The following is a 25,738-nucleotide window of genomic DNA, read 5'->3' as shown; positions in this document are numbered from 1 at the left end:
AAACCTCTAGGTAAACTACACTAAATTTTGAATCTTTTATACTGCATCCGCCTCCTACTCTGAACAATGCTGCCTCATGCAATGTTTATTGATTCGGTGTTGTTCATTGGATTCCTTTCACATAGTTGCGATATTTATCTCTACAACCAACATTGTGTTGGGGAAAAGGGAATGCGGTGTAAATGTTTTCTAATGGAAACAGTTGATTTTCTTTAAAATATCACTCAAACGGCAAAGCGTTTCAAGGACTTTTGGTAAGGGTGGTAAGCGGCTTGAAAACACAAGCCTTGTGTAAAAAGACATTAAAAAAAGTTTTCACCAATTCTAGTAATTCGGTTAGAGGACAGATCCAGCACTTCGAGGTTGACGAGTTGCTCCAATCCTGTTGTTGACGACAGCATGTTGCCAGCCAATGAAACGTGTCTCAGGGAAGCATGAAATGTTAAACACATTGTGTCGATCTTATTCCGCTAGAAAAGAAAGAACAAGAAACATCAAAATGCTCTAACGATATATTTTCAAAAGAGGGCCGTCGTCTGCCATCAAAACGGATGAGCAACGTCTCGTGAACTTTCTAAAAGCAAAATCTGTAAACTACAATGCCTGCCAAAAGTCTTGGAACACTGACGTCAATTTCCAAGGTTAAAATCAATCATTCCCCTTTCCTCACAGAACAATGTTGGTTTACTATCAAACGGGTTAGGATTTTAGGAAGCACTTTCTTTTGTGCTTCTTTTATGATATTTCTCTAAATCATCAACATTGTTTTAGGGGGAAGGGGGCGGAAGTAGCAATTTTTTTTCATGAAAGGAATGAAAGATATGAAATGCAGCGTAAATTGGTGGGTGTTCCAAGTACTTTTGGCAGGCATTGTAACATCATCTCATTGGATTTACTTTGGCTGTTGAAATTAGTGATAAAAAGGTAGATGAGGTGAAGAGTGTAGAAATTTGCCTCCTTATACACACTTCCTGCTGATAGCCTTGCTCCAATAATTTATGATAAATAATGCAATCATTTATAATTAATGATTTATGGTAATCGACAGATAGTGAAAAGGCTTAAGCCATCTTTCAATCAAAATTTGACCAATCAGTGAGCATGACTCCACTAACACGCTCATTGATTGGCTAATATTGAATGACAGATGGCTTAAGCCGCTTTTACATCTGCCGATTGCCATTAAAGTTAGTATTGGTCTGTTCTCTAAGAACAAGATTTTGATCGCAATGTTTCAAATACAATCTGTTGAAATTTTCCATAATTTTTGGAAGATCATCTAATAATGATTATTTATCCATTAAAAAAGATAGTTAATGTAAGATTATATAAGAGAAAAAAGTTTGAGTTTACAAAAGACATGTACTCGAGGATAACAAAAATTTACGTTCTGGAAAGTCTTAAGAAGATATGTACCGGCAAATTCTAAAAAGATACATAATTGATATTCATAAAAAGAAACAAACCGGGAGATCAAGCTTTTCTAGATCATCACAACACTCAATACATTCGACAGCCTCGAGTTCGCAGTTTGCCATTTTGATCAGCCTCAGTCTGGAAAACCTCTGAGCACCCTTCATGCGTATCTTTCCCATTCCACTGGCAGTTATACATTGACACTGCAAAGATGAATCGAAGTATTGTTGATCGATCAAGAAAAAAATGAGTAAAGTTTGCTTATATTGTTATTGCTCATTGTGAACCAACAAAGAAATCAATCAAGTGACTAACAATTACACAGTTATCAGCTTTAAATAAAGAAAGCTTTGCTTATTTGACTATATCAAAAATTAGAAAAATGAGGACATTTTTAAGCCTCAAATTCAATTGGTACTGAAAGTTGCAAAAGAATCGAAACAATTTCATAAGCTAAATCGTGTTCAAAATCTGTTTTATTATAGATATATGAAGAAATGGTATAAAATTAAAGGAATCAAGCTGTTTAAGTATAATGCTGCAAATAAACGACAAAGAACTTACAGAGCTTGGAGTTACTCCTTCTGGTAGTCCACTCAATACATCATCAACGTCAAGTTCTGGAAAAGTCTCCAAAGACCTTTTAGGCCTACACAAAAAGGAAAGTTTCGAGAGATTTAGAAATACTCGACCAGACTCACATTAACTTACACAAACCTGCTAGTTTGCCTTATGATAACTAGAAATGAAAAGCTAAATTTCGAGCTGCAAAAACCAAGAAAGGACTTTTATTGCGATTTCAGGCAAGTTTTATTTGCCTATTATTTAAAGGATTCAAAGCATATAACCTTTTCAACTTTATAGATACTTTTGACAGAGCATCGATTTTCAAAATGAATTTTCATAGCCCTAGGAAGCCTTTTCAGCTGACAGGAATCTCAACTATCTCGAAAAGAAAAAACTTTAAGTGCATTTTAAAGATATTTAGTTAGGGTTTAGATAGACAATGACAAAGTTATTTAAGACGTGTTTTGAGTACTTGGTTCAACTGAAACTCCATCACAACACCTTCCTAAATTTCATTATCCTATGTTTCTGTCATGGCCCTCTTGTTGCTGGTTAGTATGGTATATTAGTTCGCTGAAAATGTAACTATTTCAGTATTAAAGATCAACGCATGATAAGTTTTGTATTTACTTAGTTACATATAATTCACGTTTAGTTTGTTTCCAAGAGTCAAGTAGCTGCATTATATGAACAAAATGGAACTGCATTGTTTTTCTCGCTTGGTTGTCTAGCATTATCAGTATTTATGCTCCCTCTTGAAGAGTTTCAAACTCGTTATTTTGAGCAATAAGAATACGGATGTATTTTTTCTTCAAGGAATGAAATGCTGCTCAGCCAGAACAGTTACGTATGGTACAAGGCAGCAACGAAAACGTTGCAATGAAGATAGGGCTGAGTTTTATCTAAGCGAGAACTCTGTTTGTTGGGCTGAGGTTCTTTTTTATTACCTTGAAATCCTTGACTTTGGTTTCTTTGCTTCCTGCCGGCTATTGGATTCTGACCGTGACCTACAAAACACAAAACAAAGTTTGCATTGAACCTCTATTAACTTGAAAAGAGGGGACATTAAGTAGCTGTATTTATTTCTAAAAGAACAACTGATTGTCTTGCATAGGAATAACTTGCTGGGAACCAAAAGAAGTACTTTCTTTAGGGCGAAGCTTCTGAAGAGTCTGGTTTCTTGTATCTCCTTATAAAATAAGGGGTATTGGTGAAGAGACAGCTGAAAACAATGAATATATCAATATTTTTATACCAAATACTTTTTGGGTTTTAATTTATACTTTGGTTGGCTATTAAGTAAAATTCACTGTAATTAAGTAATGATATAAATTAGCTCTTCGTCGACTAAAGACAATTTTCACTGATAATCAAGCGGATATTGCAACACGGCTCAATACCTCATTTCCATATACTGCTTCAACCATTGTTGCCTCATTTCCTCATGTTTATCTGAAAGCAAGGTACTACACGACCTAGAATTCTTTGAATCACCTTCTTCGCCAGTTTTTTGTTCCAAAGGCTTTTCCTTTGACTTTTCCTCTTGTATCTTTTTTTCTTTCTCAAATTTGGTCTGTTCAACCATCTCCTTCTCCAGTTTCAGTTTTTCCTCCCTCTCCTTTTCTAATCTCAATGTTTCCAATTTCTCCTTTCTTAACCTTTCTTTTCCTTCCCTTTCCTTCTCTAATCTTATTTTTTCAGCCTCTTCAAGTTTCTGTTTTTCCACTCTGTCCCTTTCTATTGTCTCTTTCTCTAACCTTTCTTTTTCTCTCTCTTCCTTTTCTTTCTCTAATCTCATCTGCTCAGCCTTCTTCTTTTCCAGCTTCAGTTTCGTCTCCCTCTCTTCTTCTAATTTCAATTTTTCCATCTTCTCTTGTTCAAATCTTTCTTTTTCTCTCTCTTCCTTTTCTTTCTCTAATCTCATCTGTTCAGACTTCTCCTTCTCACGCTTCAGCTTTTCCTCCCTCTCCTTTTCTAGTCTCAATTTTTCCAATCTCTCTTTTTCCAACCTGTCCCTCTCGTTCTTTTCCTTCTCTAACCTTATTTTCTCAGCCATCTCCAGTTTCACTCTCTCGTCCCTCTCTTTTTCTAGTCTCTCCTTTTCTCTTTGCGTCCTTTCCTTTTCTTCATTTCGCTTTATTTCTTCCTCTCTCCTTCTCATCTCTTCTTCTGCTGCAATCTGTTCTAATTTTTCCTGCTGTAGCCTTCGACGAGCCTCTTTGAGTCCCGTAAGCTGTGGTCCGTACATCTTTCTTGCCCTAAAAGAACAAGATACAGCTAAACTTAATTTCAAAGATGAAAAAGCTAGAGTTCGCTCCCCTGCTTGTGAAAAAAATAAGCAAAAACATACAGTTATATGTAAATTCTCATAACGGTTACAAACTCCACTTTCAGTGGCTATGTATGGATCAGGCAAGTCTTATACATACAATACTAGGAACTTGAAATTTCAACAGAGTAGATTTGAATATAGCTCTACGCGAGAGCGACCTTCAGCGCCAGACAGTGTATAGCACACTCATCAATTGAGCATAAAACCTTTTTAGCCAGGATAAAATAATTTTCTTACGAGAAATCTGCAAAATGCTGCCCGGATAGCATATAGAAAACCGCCAAGAAAGGGTAAAGGTTTGAAAATCATGTTAATAATTAATTTGAGGTCCTGAAATGTACAATTTGAAAATAATCACCACTAACCGGTAACCTCGATAATGCTTTTGAAGAGCCACTGTCGCATTCAATCTCTTTCTGGCACGCTCTTTTTCGATCTTCGCCTAGTATTGAGAATGACGTCATAATTACAACATGTAGCGTCTCGTTAGGAAATGATTACTGACACTGAGGTCGTATTTGTTGTTTAACTTCTATGAATATTAAAACCACAACTTTACAAAAGTTGCTTACTCTAAGGTCCTTAATAGAAGGGGGGACGCTTATTAATTTTTTGATTTTTTTCTGACCCCCCCCCACCCCCGCTTAAATAGAGATTTTCATTATTGCAAAAACCTGGAGTGGAAATTGTGCCTCTGTAGTTCTTATAGTGGATTGAAAATATCAAAATTTTAATACCAAGATCATAATACCAGGATCATAATTTTTGATGCATTTATCACCCATGTATAATAACCATTTTTAGAACCCTCAGGCTGAGATCTTGTAACGAGAACCCTTTCTTACAAGAAAACCAGTCAACCTGTGGATTGTAATAAATTTTTGTATCCACATCAATTAACTATTCTCAAAAAATTACACCATCAAATGGGATTTTATACATGTAGTTCAGTGGCGGATCCGGACTACCGCCATTACCGCTCGAGCGGTAGTCAGATTATTCAAAAAATTATAGAAACAAGGGTCATTTTCAGGTTTATCCTACTACTTTAATTAAACCATATTTAATTATTGAAAATATTTTAAAATATTCTTCCTAGGAACATGCCTGAAATTTCCACAGAGACAGAAATATTTTTCAATCCTTATCGCTATTGAAATTGCGTGCCAATTGCCGAGCCACATGTTTGCAAATAGAAGGCTAGCATGGAGGGATGATGAAATCATGCCTTGCTAGCTAGGGGGGTTGAGTCGGTGTAGAGCGAATTCGAGCTGCACTGAGCGGTAGTCAGCCTGCCTAAACCAATCAAATCGTCAGAAATCACTGCCAACCTGGGGGGATGCATACAAATTTTGTTTACAACCAATGAACAACCGAGTTGACTGCCGCTCAGATGGGGGGTTGAGTAGTACTGCCGCTCAACACGGCTCAAACGTTACAAAAAGATGGGGGGATGCCTACATATTCTGCAAGTGGGCAAACTGTAACTTCAAAGCCGATGTGACCCATTATTTTGTACAATACACAACTATTCGTAGAAATATATTTTAAAAGAATATTAAATTAAAAGTCAGGCCCACAATATTCGCCAAAAGTATGATTCTTTGTTTAACAAAAGTTGCTCTCAATAATTGCAAATTTTATCTAGCTTTTTAAACTTTTAATTTCCAACAGGTCTGATTTTCATAAGTAATTGTCCGACTAAATGCGAGTTTTAGGCGACACTTCAAAATTCTGCCAAATGTATCTTTTTTTCTAATTCTATGGTGCTCCTCGTCTAAATGCCGTAAATTTTTTTAGAATATCCATCCTCAGAATATTGAATAAGATTATTTATTTCTTCTCAAGCTTGTTGTAAGGATACATGAAATTTCAGTAAAGCACCACTTGTCTCTTGAAAATGGTCTACATAAAAATTATAGAAAGCAATAATCATTTGAGAAAACCGGGTGTGACCAAGAAATGGGTGTGGTCTAAAGGGTGTGGTCAACCCCCTATCTCATTTCGGCGGTAGTCAGATTTTTGGCTGGATCCGCCACTGTAGTTTCTTTCAACAAAACTCTTAACTGTTTTGATTGAATAATGTTTTAAAAATCGAAATCACTTTTTGGAACTATTGAACCTTCTGTCTGACCAATGCCAATTACCTATACGAGAATCATTTCAGGTAAATAAGCTAAAATTAGATCCTCCTTCACAGATATTGAGTCTTTCTCAAATATAGATTAGGATAACTGAGGAAAAAGCTTTCAAAAGCACAAACGAAAACTCTAGAGATTGGTAGGAAGGACTCTAAAGTTATCATCTTTTTTAACATACCTTGAAATTCAAAAATTCCTTTTCCTCTTTTTGCTTTTCGTTATCTATTTCTTTGATTCGCTCCTGTATAAAAAAAGATTCGGTTTGATGATTTAAGAAACGGTTATACAGATTATTTTGAAGCAAATGGAATGGAAAGGACTGTTATGTCTTGTGGTTGGAGCATACAGGAGTCAATGCTTGCTTGCTTAACAGTCCTCGACTATCCGACTCTTCACCACCCAAGCACAGACCGGGTTAAAAAACCGAATTATTCTAGAAAAAAGGCAATATTCTATCTCGTACACCTTGTGTGTAAATCCTGTTGTTGAACCTGAAAATCAATGGAAATCATTTTGTTTTTGTGAAAATCTCGAACGCTATTGGCAGGAGTGAATTGCCCCTGACATAAACCCCGGCGCATTCTCTATAGTTCTGTGCCAGACGGAACGTTTCAGTTTTTGACTACTCGGGAGTCGCTAGTAGTAAGTCTCTTGAAAGATATAGCACATATAACAGGCACCGCGGAGCAGGGAGGGATGGGGGCTTTAGCCCACCCACTTTTTGCAAAAAATGCAAAATATTAAGTATCAAACTCCTCCCACTTTTTTTAGACCTCCCACTTTTCTCAACGCTCCGCGGTGCCTGTATAAGTCAACTTTTGAACGCTTGGCAAGGCTATTAGCAATGAAAATCTAAGATTTGCAAGGCTTATAGCGGGCTAATCTTCCATTTTGAGAAGATTCGACTTCTGCCAATGTTTGCGATCAACTGCTACCTGCTGAGGGGTTGCTTAGCAATAAGCCGCAGCAGTGGCTTAATTGCTACAGCTCTCAGGTAGCTCGGGACAGTTGAGTTCAAGGGTGATGCAGCTAGAAGGGGACGTATTATGTTGATATATGATACATATTTTGGGAGAAACAAACAAAGATCGACATTCAGAATCCCATGTTTGAATGCTGTGGAAAATTTATCAACGAGCTCATCAACCTTAATGTCATTTCACTTGACATTGGAGTTGTCTAAATTTCTAAATGCAATTTCAATAAGATTTTGGGTATAATACTTGATATTGGATAAGAAAATATGTAACAAAATATTATATATTATATTTTGTTACAGAAAATGAAAGACTTTTGAAGATAATTGTAAAGAATTGTCAACACCTTATGATTATATTAGCTTTGTGTCTAAAACTTAATGCAACACCAGACACATTGATGGAAATACACAAAAATTTGGAGTTGCTGATAATTGGCAAATTCAATAGATTCTATGAATTTTTTGTTAGTATAAAAAACAAGTACTGGGCGTTTTTATAGAAAACGAATGTATTGCCAGTGGATATGCCAATATCTTCTGGGATTCCCACTTTAATCAACCCCCTCGAATGATTTCACCCCCTCCAATTATGGCCCCCTCCAAATGAACCTTCCAATCAGAACAGACAAGCTTTGAACCTGACCTGGGGTAGCATAAATGCTCTGCAAAAAATCAGTTCCTAGAGAAATATTTTTACAATCAGTTCTTAAAGATTATTACCTTACGTTATGTGTCAAACCCAAGGCCCGCGGGCCACAACCGGCCCGGCGTGTAATTATATCTAGCCCGCGAGATCATTTTATATAGTCTGTTTATAAAATGTGTTCAATAAATGTTTATCCTGTTCGGCCCGTGACCTAAAGTGTGATTGGAAGTTGGCCCCTTGTGCAATTGTGTTCGACACCCCTGCTTTCCGATGACGTTGCTCTTGCCGCCCACCACAGACGTCATGCAAAAATACCATAAATATTTGATACGCGAGAGAGATGACAAATATAGGCAACGTTGTACCATGTCAGCATTTTTAGGTTGCTTCAAAAGAAACTGCAGCCTACTTCAACTATGGCGGTTTTGCAAACGTTTGCTTTGTTAGCAACATTGTTTGGAACTGTGCAAAGCATATGCAGTTCAACCAACTCCTTAACGGCTACAGAGCTTTCCAGTTACAGATATGTTTCCTACAGTAGCAGCAATTACTGCACTTTTTATATCAAGCCGAGCAGTTTGTTGTCAGGCTCTTACTTTTTGCAGATTTCATGGCTATCATTCAGTGTCAAAGGAAATATGCCAGATTGCAGTAAAGAAGATTACGTACAAGTGTATTTGACAAGGTATAAAGTTTACTTTCGATTGTTGCAAATAAATTAAAGTAACTTTACCTTTGCTGTTTTTATTGAAAGTAGTTAGCCTCTAGGCCATTAATTAGGCTCAGTCTGTCAACTTATATTAACGTGAAAATTAGTCGAATCAGTAGTTGTTTTGAAAGCAATATTCAAAAGCTTCTAATTGCCGCAGAATATGCTGTGAATTATATTGCATGAAATTTTTGAGGTAGGTTTCTATTTAATTGTTATTAGCATTCATTAAGCATAGTTGAAGACACTGGGTTCAGGACGGAAATTATCTTCCAGTGGGCCTTCTTGCTTTTTCTTTTAACCACTTGAGCAGAAATTTTGTACAGTGGTGGCCTCAATCTTTTTGAAAATTTCAGCATAGTTTGTTTTTATTTTTTAGCAAGTATTTGCCCCTTCCTACCCATCCAAAACATAATTTATTGACTTGCCTTTGATACCTAACTTAAATAATTTTCAATGATGTGGATCTTGCCATAAGACGATACAACTCCCTTTTGGATCAGGAAGATATTTGTCTTAATTTGTACCTCATATTCCATTCCACTGCCTTTAAATAACTGCATGGAAAACATGTATGATTTTGTGGACGCGTCAATGAGACTAATGGCACATTATCAGCTGCGTCCTGCCAGCAGAAGCATTTGAGCTGCGAGCAACGATGCTCATATATACTTATTTTGGTATAATATATGAATTCCTTGATATTTTGGGTCACTGGAGGTGCGAGGTGCGAACATAAGAAGTCTAGGGTTCCTGCGAGCATATGCAAGTTTTCCAGCCTGGACAAAGCCTGTTAAAACAGCATCAAAATGTCTTGATTTCTTACAATGATAATCAAATTTTCTATGCAGTAGAAAGTTAAAGTTTACAACAAAATTGTATGATTATACATATTGTTATCTTACGCACAGGAGTTATAAAAGTATTGGAAAGTTCTGTTCAAGCAATTCAGGGAAGCCGTTTACCATGTACTCACATGATGGTTATGCAAAGATTGTTGTGAATGCAGATGCCTACAACAGTGGCTATTTCAGTATAAATTATGTACTGAAATCAAAGACCTCTAACACACTTGGATATTCATCATTTGTATCTTGCCCGTGAGTTATTTTATTCAAAAGTCTGTTCTTATCTGGGTAAAATATATATACAGAAGCTTTGTTTCTTAAAGGGGCATTTAGAAATATTTTCAAACAATTTTTTTTTTGTTAAATACAAAGATCAAAGATAGCTTTGAAAAGAGCAAACATTTTGAAACATACCTAAGCTTTCTGTAGACAGAAGGAATTGGCTTTTACCTCAGGACTCCATTGGTAACATTTTCAATAGGCAAGCAGCACTGATTGTGAAACCTCAATAGTAATGTGGTCATATTTCTGATTGGCCTATCTCCTCACACAACTGGGTATATATATTTCCAAGCTTAGAGTTTTTAACTTATATTTTATATTCTAAAGAGTGTCAGACAAAAAGCTTAAGAACGTTGCAAAATGTTTGCTTTTTTCAAAGCATTTGTTTAATTCTGTACCACCGAAAATATTCATGTATATCAATTTTATAAAAATTTGGATGTAATTGTATGTATATTTGTTTTTAGCAACACATACTCCTACAATAGTAATGGAGTGATCTACTCAAAAGGGTGGCCAAAGGAATACGACTCATCTTCCTCATCTTGTAAACATAGAATTACTCGCTCCTATGGTAAAAATGCAATGAAGATTATATTCATGGATCTGAACTTTGATTCAAACTCATACCAAAGTGACTGCATTGAAATCCAAGGTAAGCTAAAAGGCAGAACTTTCACTTCTGGTCAGTGGTGGATCCAAACAAAAATATGACATCCTCAAAACCCAATATGAACGACAGGCCAGGTCCATTTCCCGAAAACGTACAAGAAATTGATTTCTGTGTGCCAGGGGTGTAATAATACAAGGCAAAACTTTCACTCTAGTAGATTTATGCAAGCTTGATACTTGTGAAATACAAAACAAGGAATCACAGGAACCTGCATCTTGATTGTATCAAAACGGCTCTTTGTCTGTTGAAGTTTAGGGTGATACTCATATATCTGAATGGATTCAAAAGATCTTTGATAGGGTAAACTTACAATCAAGGGCAAGGTGGGCTTTTTTTAATGTTTTAGTCAAATTAAATGTTTATTCTCAATAATCCGGGCACAATGAATTGGTTTTTTAAAATCACTAGAAATTTCTATTGCTAGTTTTTATCATATGGTCAGCTATATGATATATACTATTTCAATAAAATATTACCTAATCCTCATTGGCATCTTTGAAAAATGCTATTTTTATGCAATGCTATTCAACAACTCTTACTCTGGTATTAACCTCCAAAAACGTACCACTGCCCTGAGATTTCTTTATTATCTATCATCATGGCCTGTGAGATATTCATTTACTTTGCGGAGATATGCTAGAAGAATGGGCGAAAAACAGGAAGGTGTTAGTTTTTCATTTCTAATTCCTTCAGGACCACTATCAGCAAAATGCAAAAAAAATATTGCTTGAAAATTAATTTTGTGGATTTGCAAAAATGTACCTATACTTTTGCTAGCTGTGCCTTTACTACTTCAAAGTGCATAAGACAGTGTTTTCACATTCTCACTCTAATTAGATGATACATTTTTGGCTGGTAAATTTTGTCTGGTTTAACTCTCATGTAAAAGCTTAATAGTATATATATATATATATTAGAATTAATGGGCAAATATCTTGAGGCTCAAAAAACAGGCAGCCAACTACTGTATCAAATGAAGATTTTGCTTGTGTATTTTGATGTATATTTCTTCCATGAATATTTCAGAGAAGCTATCATTCACCCAAAACTAGTTGAATAAATTAAGCCATTGACCAAATTTCAACTTTGAGAGGAATATTTACAAAGGCATCAGCGCCTTGAGGGACAGGGCCTTTAAATAATTTCAGAAGATGTGGCGTTGCCAAATCCGATGCTAGGATTAGCTTGTGCTTTAAATAGCAACTCGCCTAGTATGACTTTTTTATATAAACAAATCATAACAGGAAACATACATTACTTCTATGCCATTTACAACAGGAAAAGAAATGTGGTTATCTTGTTTTATCTTTCGATGACATTTAAATTACAGTATAATCCCATTATAACGTACTTTGAGGGACCAGCGTGTTAAGTACTTTATATCCCAAGTATGTTGTAAGGAGGGTCCTAAGTAAAAATTGACTAAAACCAAGCACACCTTTTGCCAGGACCAAGCACACTGGTACCTTTTATCCGAAAGTACGTAATAACCAGGCTTTCGTGGGAAAAATATAGCAGGCGTGCTAACCACCGCACCCCTGAAAACATCCAGGCGTGTGATGGCGTGTGACATTTTTTCACAAAACATTTTGGTAATTATGGTAGATCTATGAAGAAATGGCCAACACGAAAATGATGACAGCAATAATTTGATGAAATTTATTTCGCTGAATTCTTACCACGACTACTTACATTATAGCAACTGAGCAATTTTCTAAACAAGTATAAACTGAGCTTATTTAATATATCCAAAAAAATGGCACTACAAGTATAGAAATATGTTTGCCATGTCGTAAGCAGTTTTCATTAGCTTCAATAATGAATCCTTAGTAGAATCATTGATGCTTTGGCGTTCATCTGGTTGTAATGGCAGTTTTTGCGTGTAAATCAGTGCATCGAGAGCCCTTTGTTATCAAACATGACAGCTATTTTGTGTACCTCACTGGCCAGATACATAAAAGATAATGATGGCCCAATTTTCATTAAATCAAATGTTGCTAAAATCTAGATTTAAAGCATAGCGATGTCTAAAGAGGGGGCTGCAGGGAGTAGCGAAATCTGCGAATCCTCTGTTATTTTTTTCTGCATCATTGGCAAATCGGCTCCTTTTTATCGCAAAATCGGCTACTTTCGTACATTAGTGATAGAAAATGAAAGTCTTGTTGAAAACACTAAATGTTCCTCTTAAAATTCAGGGACAAAAAAATGTCTGTTATAGTCTTCGGTGTTTGTATTTGTTCGATGAAATGCCTTAAAGCCTTGAAAAGGTGTAAACGTTTGCACAAATCTCTTCTCCTTTTTTGCATCATTAAAAGTGCATGTTTGCCAATGTATGTTTTGTCGCTGGCAATAATGACTCCACCGAGAAATAGTGATAAATATACACCAGGAATAAGTAGACCAAAATAACGGTGAAAATTTTTGGAAAAGTTCGTCATATTGAGGAAAATTATGATGAAGAGACTAAATCAGGTTCGTTATAACGAGAATTCGTTATATACGGAATTCGTTATATACGGAATTCGTTATATACGGAATTCGTTATACAGAGGGAAAATGTGCAGAGACAGAGTTTTAGGGGCCAGACATTTTTTGTCATGCCGGAAAATTAGTTGTACTTGTAACCAGGTCAGGTTTCATAATATCAGGATTCCACTGTAGATTAGTTCTATGATTATTTCAAAATTTTATATTTAATCCGCAATCCTGAAAAGGTGTCAAGCCTTTTTGAAGTGGCATTACGTAATTGTACCAAGGAGGGATCAATATATTAACTCATCTCAAAAACGCACAAAACCAATAATTATGAATTTTGCTCCGATAATAAAAGAAGGCGTGCGATGTTTTGCACTCCTGGAAAGCAGCAGGCGTGCGCCAGTGCGTGCGCGTGCGATCGCACGCCTTTCGGACGAAAGCCTGAATAACCGAGTATGTTATAACTGGATTCTACTGTACACTTGTGATTCAACAAGGAAATGAAATAAAACAGGAAAAAGGGAAATGCTACCATATTATTATCCTGTGCCTAGGGAAACAAAGACACACCGCAATGCTCAGGTATGATTTATAATATCTTAATCTGTAACATGAATTTATTTAATGAAACAATTTTTCTTCTTTTTGGCAGGCTCAAACTATTCATCCACTTACTTTTCTCATTACATTGGGAAGGTTTGCTCATCAATCTACCCAAAGTCCTACATCACATATGACAAATATGTTCAACTTGAATTTGACAGAAATATTGGAAGTAACTATTACAGAGGATTTGTTGCAGGATACATCACATTCAGTAAGTGGAAAAATGTTCCTGAACTTGAAGATTTAGTTCTTCATTCTATAATCATTCGTGGAAATTATCATGAATTAGTAAAACTCAAAGCATTTGCTGGAAATATCTTTGAAATTTGTACTAAAAATCCTTATTTTATGACCCCTAGAATCTATACTTTAGTGGTGGTACCAGAAATCAAAAGCAGTCCCAGCCACTAACCTCTGGGGAGGACAAAACAAAATTGTTTAAGGCCATGCGATTTTTACCACCAGAAAACGCCCTTTTACCAGCAAGGAACACCAATTTTATCTGAAAGGGAATGCCCATGACTAACTTTTTGCTATGTAAAGGCAGTTTGAAAATCATAGGGTTACATCACAAAAAGTACACTGTCAAAATATTACCCCTCTCCCAGCATTTTCTCATTCAATTTAGACAAAATACAAAATCTTTCTTGCCAAGACCTGAGGGGACGTTCCCCTGTGGTGCCACTATGCCAGAAATTATCTGACAGAGGGATCATATGCCCTTTGAACATGTGGTCTTTCCCAACCTGAAAAGTGTTCAAAACCACATAAAACAAGAGGTCTTTGAGAGGAAATATTTCTAAGACCACCCATTTTCTGTTCAAGAAATATGTACCTAGTTGTAACACCTAATAGATGCTTTGTTAAAAACAAACTGAATCAACCTTTCTGAAAGAAAAACATAGGGCAAAATTGCCTCTCATATCTTGGTCTCATATCTTGGTCAATTTGGAACAATCTACCATCAAAACTAAAATCTGCAAAGAACGTTTCAAACATAAGATCAAAGATAAATTCTTTGATGATCTACAAAGTCAAGAGATAGCCCCCACATATTTTATTGAAAACCAAAAAGGTTAAAAAGGATGATAGTTAACATTTTGCCAGAATTACTTTTTTCCACGTTTTGGATACAAAATCCATTTTTCCTGAAACTCATTTTTTTATAACACCTCTGGAGGGAATATTATGGAAACAAGGTTATATTGACACATCCATGCATGTTTAAGTTTTGAATTGAATATGACAGTTGGGCAAGCTGTGTACCATCAAAAAATTTCAACTCCATATGCAAGAATTCCAAGACCACAAATGGTTTCCCTATAACCACACTTAAATATGCAATCCTTTCTAATGAATTCTAAATCATATCAGGACTTTGTCATTGGCTCCATTCATACCGCTCCATGTCCAAATTGAAAATCTACAGAAATTATTGCTTTTCACATGTTTGCATTTTCAAACTATTTTCTTATCTTTTTTCTTGTTTTCATTTTGATCAAAATATAATTGAAAGACCAAAACATATATCCAATGACAATAGCATCAAACATTTGAAACAAAGGATAATAAAGTAGATAAAAACCTTTATTGAAAAGGAGTCTCGAAGAGTTACAGGGAGCAGCACCGCTTTAAAGGGGTAACAGAAAGAAGCAAGGAATAAAGAAGGGCAACAGGAGAAAAAGGAGTAGCAGGGTTAGTAAAGAGTAACAGAGAGGAAAAGGCAGTAGGAGGGGTAACAAGGAGGTGCAGGCTTAACAGGGGTTTCTATTTTAAGTTATTAGCCAATAACCTGAAACTTCCGTAGCCATGGTAAAGGGATTTGGATTTGAGTGGCACTGATAAAATGTTTCTTTTATATTATTGTGCAAAATCCCGTATTGTAATGAATGACCACAGTTTTGTGGATCCATCTTGATCTGTTTTCACATTTATTCCAGCTTCATAATTGGTTTTTCGATTTTTTTCTATTCAGCTAAAAAGGTTGACAATAGCCACAAAGAGAGTGAAACTACTTTTTCGACAATGGTTTGGAAGATTTTCACTCCCTTAATTATTGTTGGTGTTGCTCTTGGTATCCTCTTTAAATATCGTCGTCAAATGAGACTTCGAAACATTGCAATGGCCAACAGGCAGGCTGTTATTGCCATGAATACTGAGCAAACTGCTGCCTCTACAATCACAACTGACGTCACTGGTGCCACAACAACTATGACATCATCTTCAGACCAATACCCAAAATCAAGCTATCCAGCCTCCACCTACCCAGCTGCGTTCTATCCTACTGCAAATAATGCCTATCCACCTAGTAGTTTGGCATATCCAACTGCTGGTGCACCGTATCCAGCTCCTGGTGGACCATATCCAACTACTGATGCATACCCAACGGTCACCGGATCGTACCCACCCCAAGATGGAAGCTACCCCACATATGGATATGCACCTCCAGCATATGATGCTGCAACTAGTTCAGAAGCAGGTAATAACGGACAAACAACCCAGCCAGTAGGCCAAACTAATCCTCATGAAATAGGAGTGAATCCAGCCGGAGAGCAGACAGCAGAGGGCAATGTGCAGGCACCAACCTCCTCCGTTGCACCAGCATATCCCCCCAATACACAAGGAGTAACTTACTCTGCACATGGGGGGCCTGAGACATCATTCATACCACCAGTTGAGCACAGTGGTACCTTGCCAGACGCACCACCTCCTGCTTATCCTAATGTACCACCACCAGCTTATAACTCTGTTCAAAACGGACAAATATGAACAGCTGGAAATTCATTGAAAATCTGTACAAATTGCCTTGTTTTTTAATTCATCTCATTGCAGCAAGTATATATTCTTAAAACACGTATTCATCAAAGACATACAAAATTCATGTTTTAGCCAGATATGTTAAAACACTGAAAAAACATTTTTGCTTTGTATGAATGACTAAATTAAATCATTAATTAATTGAAAACTAGGGAATTCACAATATGTATGAGTTTTAAGGATCATGTTAGTCAAATTGTCTCTCCTTTCTTAAAGGCATCGAGTCATGATAGAAAAAGTCTATATACCCATATAGGCTAATTCCTGATTTTAATGCTGCAATGTTATTTGTGGGCCTGCCTGACACTGATCATACGAAGTTGCCTCAAACTGATAAACGAAACAGCTTCCGTCAATAGCAATTTATCAACAAAAGATATCACATGAAACTAGAGCAATCCTTTGAAAGTAAATGACCCCTATAGAGAATGCATTTTTGCCATGACTCCATGCCTTTAATAGGGTGTTTTTGTAAGATAAATGAAACTATAGCAGCCCCAAAATAAGATAAGCCAGTTCCTTTTGCATTTAAAGGCCCCGTTGAAAAACAACACACATAGACTAGCCATATGCATTGAGATTTTGTCCTTTTCTAACATGGCCAGACTTTGTTGTGATACCGTACACCCGGCTTGCTATTTCCCCAGAATGTCAAAGAACGTCAACAGACATGCTTCATTACAAAGAACATCAGTTTTTGCTGTAAATACTCCAAACACGTAAATTTAGAAGACTCTCTTGCCGGTTGCCCCAGGTGATTAGAAACACATTCCGTGTCAATTATCACTATCCGTGTTTCAAGGCTCCAGTGCCAAATACTTCACGCGAAAAAATTACTTTGAATGCTTTTGTTGACCTCACGACATTGGAAGGATGACAAGTTTGGAAGCATGACAAAGGGATATGGACTTTGATTGGCTGTTGAAGGATTTCGCAAGCGAAAAGCGAAAAAAGTTAAACTTATTTTAACTTTTTTTCACAGAGAAATTCTTCGCGCGATATCCCAGCAAAAGTTCACTGCGCATGCCCATAACGTATTTCGCGCGAAATTTTTTCGCATTTCGCCGATTTTTTTCTCACTGGAGATTGGGCTTAAGAAACCAAGGTTTCAAAACGGATAATTTGTTTGAATACAGTATTTTATAGTTGTTTTCATTTACTTGTTGTCATGGTCTCCTTTATAGAATTTCAGCTTGGTCTGGTCCTGGGGATCTGGTAATATTTACTTAAAACGTATTTTATCAAAACTTCCAGCTTAAAATTGATCTTGAATATAATCTAAGTATTTGATCAGATTCTGACTGTAATTACCTTTTTAAAATAATGCAAATCAAGCGATTGTAAGGTTGATTTTAATTTGATGTGTAATGGTTTCATTACGTCATATTTATTCTTGATGAGTTGATTCGTTTACAGCCATTACTCTTGACTGCTCGAAATCTCTATCTTTGAGCCTGCGTATTCGCATATTTTCGCTTTCCCAGACCATTAATATTGACAAAAAATGTTCAGACCCCTCGGGTCCTGGGCCTAAATTTAGTTACATGGAATGCTGACTGGATACAATCTGTGACAGGAGCAGTTGGAAAGTGGGATGAAACGAAAGCATGATTTTCAAATCGACCTTTTTTCAATGTCTTTACGTTGACTTGTCAGCCACGATAATAAGCATCGATATTTTGACAGCAAAACGACCAATGTACTTGAAGTTTTTGGTAGATGACCATAGCTTTCCCAAGGTACAGCAGACTCCGCCACTCCGCTTAAAGTCACACCACCCTTGGTTGCAGCCGGGTCAATGCCCCTGGCCCCGAATGGGGCCTGTGCTCAAAGCTGAGTTTTTTATCGATAATGCATAATTCCAGGTAAGGCTTTCTCCCGTAAGGGCTCTAAAAGGCTTGAAATTAAATATTGAAGTTTTTAAAATTAATTCTGTGATGTTTACGTTTAAAACGTCTTTTCGACGATCTTGAACTCAGGCTAGCAAAGTGGGACCGTCAAAACGACAAAGAATGATGGCGATATTGCTACAAACATTGACTCAAGTGGTGTTGTCGACGCATTTGCCTTAAAATGCTCGTAAAGTGGTACTGTAAAGGTTTTGAAAATTAATGGGTAACAGTTTGAATAAAATATTTCGGGGAGAGAGGGGCTCAGAAGTTGACTCACATTTAATTACCACGTAGTTAATTTTTTTAACGTTATTTGTAACGCCGCATTTACCTATTTTTGTGAGAAAATTGTATAAACAGAACCAAAGACTAATGGTTTGTGAGAAAATTTAGAAGCGATAAACATTTTAACCACGCTGCAAAACAACGTATAAAGCCCGTTTTAGTCTTCAATTTCAAAACACGGGTGTTTCCAGGAACGAGAACAGGGCGTTGCCAAAAATGTTTCGTCTTCGGAACAAATTTGGGCCCGTCCGGTCTTTTGCCCCGGGGCATGTCCCGCCCTGGTTATAGTAAAAATCTTACAGTGAATGGCCTGAGCTATGAGGTAGATGCCAACAGTAACCAACTGAAAAACAAGAGATTACAAGATTTCTATCACATAGACATGCTCATACCTGAAACTCGTCCTCCATCTCTTTAAGAAATGAAACCTTGCTTGAATCAACAGTAGAGAGAACTCTCTCCGTCTCCTGTAACAAGTGATTAAAGGATAAAAAAGCAACCTTCTAAAATTTTTTTTTGGCTCAATACATGATTAACGAAAAGCACTGATCACAATTAAAGGCTTGAGAGTTTTAGACAGGAAGTTGTTTAGTAGACTTCAAGCCTTTTTAAAATTAAAACATAAATCTGCAAACCTGGAATGTCTCTAGGTTTTTTTCAAAATCTTTCATCCTCTGTTCGATTTTGTTATCAAGCACCTTCTCTTTTACAAGTAGCTCCTCCATCGTTTCTTTAGAACGCTCTGCCTCCAACTTTTCCTCTTCTTCTTGTTTTTTAAGCAAAGTTTGTAATTTTTCATTTTCTTCTTCTTCAAGTTTGGCGATGCTTTCAACCAGTTCTGTTGAGCAAAACTTGCTTGATTTAATGAATGAAGATCAAACTCTTCTTAATATTTATAGTTCCTTTGGGCCTTTTAACCTGGCTTTTCCACATTCACATAAGACATTTATTTGCTTTATTGTTGGTTGGCATCAGGTACCAAAGAGGCAATTTCAAGCAGCTAATTCTTATTAGCTTGAAGGTCGTATTCCATAGCGAATTTCAGTCAGAGGCTTTAGCTTTCCTATAGTTCTTTTTGTTATTATTTGAATTTATTTTGACAAACAAAAACTTTATCTAATATTTTTCAAAAAGATTACCTTTTTCCTCTCTTTTGATTATTATGTTGTAAAACGAGTACAAATAGATATTATTATGAAATGCCAAAAAAAATTCCAAGACAAAAGAACGCTCATCACATTAAAAGCCATCTAAGTTTACTAGACGTATCTTGAAGCTTAAGATTGCTAGATACACCAGCAGCGTAGATAGGAAAATTCATAGGAGGGGCAAAAAATTTAGATTTTTCCTACAAAAATTTAATAAGCACTTCTATTTTTACCTATATTTGAATAAAACATAACAAAACCGGAACTGAAATAAAACAATAGATAAAGTCTTATCATTTATTCAAATTTAAGTGTCATAAATCATACGAATGGAAGATTTTATTGGTCTTCTCTTTTAAAAAGGCATTTTTGAATATCATGCCTTATTGAAAGAGATTGCAAACCTGATTGAAAAAAATGAAAGAAGTAATCATATTCATCTTCAAAATCTTTCCTTTCGAAATGTAACACTTGGATAAAAACTGACAACTCTGTTATATTTACAACAAGATCAGAAATTTTCAGACACAAAAGAAGTTTAACTTCAGATAGAGGCATTCATGGTTTCATGTTAGGTTTGTCAATTTTTTCTCTTTAAATTAGACGTTTCTCATCCCCTCTAACCCGCCCCTCTATCTATGCCACTGAGATACACTACTATTAATGGCCTTTAAGAAATTACCTGGGTTGTACACAGCAACAATGAGCTTATTTTCAGACTGTCCTCCCACAAAATCATTTTTCTCCAGCTCCTTCAGTGCCTATCATAAAAAAGTTGAGAACATTGTTAATCAAGTACCAGAAAAATTGTCTCCATGAATGATGAATTTGCCATCAAGACCAAATTATACATAAACAGGCTCCAAATAAAAAAACTGGCATCAAGGAATGTCATTTTAATAATGGCTTTAAAAAAGTAAACATTTTGAGCGACCTCCACAGTCATGTGCTTGTGTTTTCTGATTGACCCATTTCGATCCACAACTAGGTATATATATTTACTAGTTCTCGATCTATGTTCTGACGTTTTATTCTCTGAAGAGTGTCAGGCAAAAAGCTCAAGTATGACTCAAAATGTTTACATTTTTCAAAGCCATTTTTAAGTTTTGTACCACCAAAAAATTGTTTGCAAAATTTCATTGTTCTAAAAACTACTAAATGAACAAGCCTTTAAAATATTATTCAAATACTGAAAAGTCTGTTAATCAATCAATCTAGAAAATATACCTTTTCTCGAAGCTGGATCAAATTTTCAGTTTGAGAATCAGATTCCTGTTCATCTTCTTCTAGCAACTTTTTGAGCTTTTCAGCAAAAATCGTGTCCATACTAGGTTGGGAATCTGGCAAAAATGGAGAACAAAAAGCTATCAATAAAGGAATTTCTTGATTAATAAATAAAAAACTGTACAGTTGTCACTTCAAAACCAATAAGTTGCTCAGTGATTAGATTTGCAGTCTACAGATCCAAGGTTGTGGGGTTTGAGTCTCTGCCATAACCTAACTTGCAACTACAATGAAAAGAGTCATAAGCTCTCTGCAATTCAGGCATAGAATCATTAGGTGTGGTGACATCATTAGAAGGGACCTGGACACTGCTTGATAAGCAAAGCTTCTTAATGTCCTAAAAACTACCTTTGGACTTATGTAGAAACAGATGCAAAGAGGCTTTGGTAAAATCAAATAGGTTTCCATCTAGCATTAATCAATAAAAATCTAGAAGAGATACAAATTGGATCAAAGCAGCTGTGACATAACAATAAAAACAAAGTAGATAAATGACATCTAAGCTAGACACATGTCTTTCTCAAAATCTTGCCAAATCTCAGATGTCATATAAATAAGAGAACATTTTCAAAAATAACATATTGTTACCATGGCTTTTCTCAATCAGTGTCTCCTGGCTTGCAAGTATGGTTTGGCTGGCTTTGTCTTGGTTATATTTTATCAAATCCAGGTATTGACTTATGCTTTTTTCATATGCTTCGATCTTGGAAAGATAAAAAAATAAATTAACCATGCGCACAAACATCAAGAAAAGTGAAGATAAATATATGTTGTAATATACCACTTTTACCAGATACTGTACAATATCCTGACGCGCGTTAAAGGATCCTGTAGGATCTCAGATCTAGACTGCAGGGCTGCTGAGAGAGGGGGCTAATTGCACCCGGGGCCTCTAAGTCTAGGGGGCCTCATAAAGTAATGTTTTTCCTTTTAAGAATGGAATTAATTACGCAGAGCAAAATTATGCCTGCAAAAAGTAAAATGTTTTAAATGATTGCAAGGAATGACTGCAAGAAATTTTCTGAGATGAATTTTAAGCTAATCTAAAGGGCATGGTTGCAAAAATTTTCTGCTTGCTCCACTTACAAGGGGCCTTGTCTTTCCGTTTTGCCCAAGGGCCTCAAAAATAAGAAAAATCCCTCGGCTGCCTGCAAGACTGCAAAGTATGGCAGTTTCCAATAAGATCTTGGGTGTACAAGAGCAAAATTTTAAGTGTACAACTCGTCTTTTGGCATAAGTGTGCACTTCAATTGTGTATATAGTTTCCACAACATCGCACAGCAAAGATATGAAGATTAACTTCATTTACAATTGTTTTGTATCTATCAACCCAATTGAATATTATGTTGATCTTGAGGAAACTGATTTTTCATTTGCACAAAAGCAATAGGAGACATTCATGTCGTGCCCAAATATCAAAATGCTGCATCCTTTATTCCCTGCATTATTGTTTCAAGGACCGCAAAATATCAAAAACATCTTGTGAATGCTTCAGGTTAAATGGTTATTTAAAGGAATAAGAAAAAAATTGAACCTCTAGCTTTTCGTTTTCGTCGATGTTTTCATCGGGTTGATCTAGGCCTAAATCTTCTTCCAATTCAATCACATTGTCTTCCAGTGCATCTAGCTCCTGGCGAATTAAAGCCTCAATTTCTTCATCATCTGTAGTTCCTATGTCAATATTCTTATCATAGTAGATATTTGCCATTGTTTGATATTACTCTTCGCAACAGGACAGTAGATCCGCCATTTTGTATGTTTGTAGCTATGTTATTTGCGCGACACAAGTTTAAATCTCTCCTTCGCATCGGTGGGGTAAATGGGTGCATAAGGGAAAATCGAATAGAAGGCAGTAAATTAATTTTTATTGTTTTGCTGCAAGTATTTCGAAATTTTATTGACGTTTAAAGTTCCAACTTCCTTCCTTGAAAAGATAAAAATGTTGTGGGTGAATCAGGAGAGTTAAATTAATTTTAGGTCATCGCGGAGAGAAAGATTACACTCCTCAGCCAATCCTTTTTCGAGGGGCAAATTACATTTTCGTGAAACTCTCGTATACCTTTTGCTGGAAATCCTTTTGCTTTTTCCGAAAATCGTTAAGAACTCTCTCTTTTTCGTGAAAAACTCATACATTTTTGCCTGAAGGAACTGTCCCTCGATTTTTACAAAGTGCACACTTTTTTAAAAGAATACCTGATTTTTTTGCTGAGCCTAAATATTCTCAAATTTCTTTGACTTTGAGCCTAAGAATATTTTTAATCTATTCTTACGCGACACAGAGACGTCTATTTCAAAACATATACCCAAAACAAGGGGTGTAGTGATAGGGGGCTGAGCCCAAGGGCGGATCCAGAGCAAACTTGAAGGAGGGGCAGTTGGTGGTGGGGGCGCTGAAAAATTTTAAAAAGTTGATTACGAGAGTACGCTGTATACAATATTTTAGACCCACTTTCGGAATAAACAACGTAACTTTGAGGTAATCCTTGAAGCAAATTAACCTATCGGTCTCAGAAACTTTTTCGCCTGATTCTCATTCTTCAAAAGGGGCGCACAATTTCCAAAAAAGGGGCGCCAGACTTGCTTGAACTCGTCGAGGGAGGGGCAACTGCCCCTAGTTGCCCCTCTTAAATCCGCTACTGGCTGAGCCCCACGTGTTAACGCTAATTTGATGTAGTATTACTAGAGGTCCAACGTAACTGCATTGGCTAAATGGAACTATTGATGATAAAACCAGCTAGACTGACAGCACCACCATTTTATAAGAAACAAAGGTCGATGTTGAGTACTACAGTTTCTTAATGTTCTGGAAATTTCAATACTCACTGTTTCTTAAGAGTTTCTTAATTATTTTTTCTCGTGAAGAGATTCGCTTCCGTTCTGACGCTGTAATTAGACACATATTTGCTTCCGTATCTATTCTGTGATTGAGACATGGGAAGTATAGGGCAATCAAGTTTTGGATTTTACAAAACTTCATTGTTCTCAGTTTTATCACGATTCAAGAGTTTCATAATTTTTTGCTTCAAGTACTGAAGCTTCTTGATTTTTTCTGACTGTCCAGTACTCGTTTTTTATAGCCAGTTTCTTACAAAAATGACTGTATTGTAATGAGCGATTCGAATTGTTCACCGTTCACAAACATCAGACTGGAAATCTTTTAAAAGTTTAAACAATTAACGGTTTTGAATAATTAAAAATTTTAAAAACTCTTCAGAGCATAAAATGTCAGAGTATATTAATCAAAATTTCTAAAGTAGGAGACATTTATCCGTCGTGGATCGAAACAGGCCAATCATAACATGACAGTTCAGGTCGAGGGGCAATTCACTCTTGAAAATAGCGTACGAGATTTTCCCTAAAACAAAAGGATTTCTGGGGATTTTCAGACAAAACAATAGGATTTTCGCAAAAGATATACGAGATTTTTTCTGAGTGATTTGCCCCTCGGTTCAGGTTGCTCAATCAGTGCCGCTTGCCAAAAGGAAATATTACCAATTGGGTCCAAGGATGAAAAGGAACTTTTCCTGTCTGCACAATAGAGCTTATTTCAAAACCGTTTTAAAATATTGTTCCACTAAAAATTGTCTACAACTTTAGGTAATGATGAATCTTGCAGCAAGATCAATAAAATATCAAATCTTAAACGTATAATGTCATTTAACAGCATTGTCAGACACAAATATAAGTTCTACGTTTTACCTTGGAGCTTCTAGGATCCCCTTAACAATGTCACAGGTTAAGGGCTCTTGCGCAACCGGCACGCTTTGCGATTGTAATTCAAAGAACCGGCCTAATATAGCACTGCATAAAAAAATAAAACACAGTCAATTTCTGAAGACAGCTGCCGCTAAGCATGCCGGTAGCGCAAGAGCCTTTAAACAGGACCGTAGATCCAGAATCACTGAAGGCCACTTGCTTAAATTTTACTCGCATAACACACTGGTAGTCAGCTATTGGTCTAAATGTAGATCAAACCCTTAGAAGAACTACATTCTCTTTACGATCATATTCATAACACCATATTATGTTGACCAATTGTATTTGGTACGACGATCATATTATATTTGGTATTTATCTGCAATAAGGCCGTATTACAGAAGTTGAACTACAATGATGTGTATTATTGGTCAAAAGATAACTGTCAATCAACGAAACCCAATCACAAACAACAGCGACTTGGATTGGTGTTACCTACACTCTTTTTTTATAAGAACCAGTAAATTTAAGTTCAGGCTGACTTTTCTTAATTTTTTCGAAAATCTGAGGCTGGATTGTTCTTAATTTGTTCTTAACTTAAGAGGGTGTAAGCAGTGCTATTGCTAGCTTTCTCGCTCTAAGGAGGTGTTCAGGCCTCATTTGCCAACAAAGTGAGTGAGACAGCCTTAATTTGCTGAAAAATTTGAATATTCACCAAAATGCACCCACACATCGCTAAAAATTCTCGATTTTGAGAAAAAACGTTGTTCAAAATTGCATTTTGCAGAAGCTCAGCCTCAGCTTGTTCTTAATTTGTTCTTAACTTTTGACCAGTTTCGAGGCTCGTGTTCTTATAAAATTGTTCTTATAAAAAAAGGGTGTAATTTTTCATAACAGAAATCAGCAATTTTAGAACTTGACTTGAAAGACACAACAAACAAA

General features: G+C 36.2%; 2 protein-coding genes across 2 annotated transcripts in view; one reads left to right on the top strand and one right to left on the bottom strand.

Moving 5' to 3' along the window:
- The window catches only part of LOC135695588 (uncharacterized), a 40,149-nt gene extending 17,237 nt beyond the window's left edge, over positions 1-22,912 (bottom strand). The window contains exons 1-13 of the mRNA XM_065214718.2: positions 22,635-22,912; positions 21,689-21,803; positions 21,044-21,156; positions 20,499-20,577; positions 19,304-19,506; positions 19,061-19,135; positions 6,635-6,697; positions 4,681-4,757; positions 3,384-4,241; positions 2,931-2,990; positions 1,981-2,065; positions 1,467-1,619; positions 320-470 (exon numbers count right to left, since the gene is read on the bottom strand). Coding sequence (XP_065070790.2) covers positions 320-470; positions 1,467-1,619; positions 1,981-2,065; positions 2,931-2,990; positions 3,384-4,241; positions 4,681-4,757; positions 6,635-6,697; positions 19,061-19,135; positions 19,304-19,506; positions 20,499-20,577; positions 21,044-21,156; positions 21,689-21,803; positions 22,635-22,808 — 2,206 coding nt within the window. The 5' untranslated portion in view covers positions 22,809-22,912. The remainder of the gene's footprint in view (positions 1-319; positions 471-1,466; positions 1,620-1,980; positions 2,066-2,930; positions 2,991-3,383; positions 4,242-4,680; positions 4,758-6,634; positions 6,698-19,060; positions 19,136-19,303; positions 19,507-20,498; positions 20,578-21,043; positions 21,157-21,688; positions 21,804-22,634) is intronic.
- Positions 8,444-17,906, top strand: LOC135695591 (uncharacterized). The gene is made up of 5 exons (XM_065214722.2): positions 8,444-8,766; positions 9,702-9,890; positions 10,388-10,575; positions 13,721-13,885; positions 15,650-17,906. Exons 1-5 carry the CDS (start codon positions 8,498-8,500, stop codon positions 16,441-16,443), a joined length of 1,605 nt encoding a protein of 534 aa, XP_065070794.2. The 5' UTR covers positions 8,444-8,497; the 3' UTR covers positions 16,444-17,906.
- Positions 22,913-25,738: the final 2,826 nt, after the last annotated feature.

This window comes from Rhopilema esculentum, chromosome 2, assembly GCF_057945365.1.
Source record: "Rhopilema esculentum isolate cy_ngs chromosome 2, ASM5794536v1, whole genome shotgun sequence".
Lineage (NCBI taxonomy): Eukaryota > Metazoa > Cnidaria > Scyphozoa > Rhizostomeae > Rhizostomatidae > Rhopilema > Rhopilema esculentum.
The sequence above is the reverse complement of the archived record's forward strand: the minus strand, read 5'-3'. Positions and strand labels throughout refer to the sequence as shown.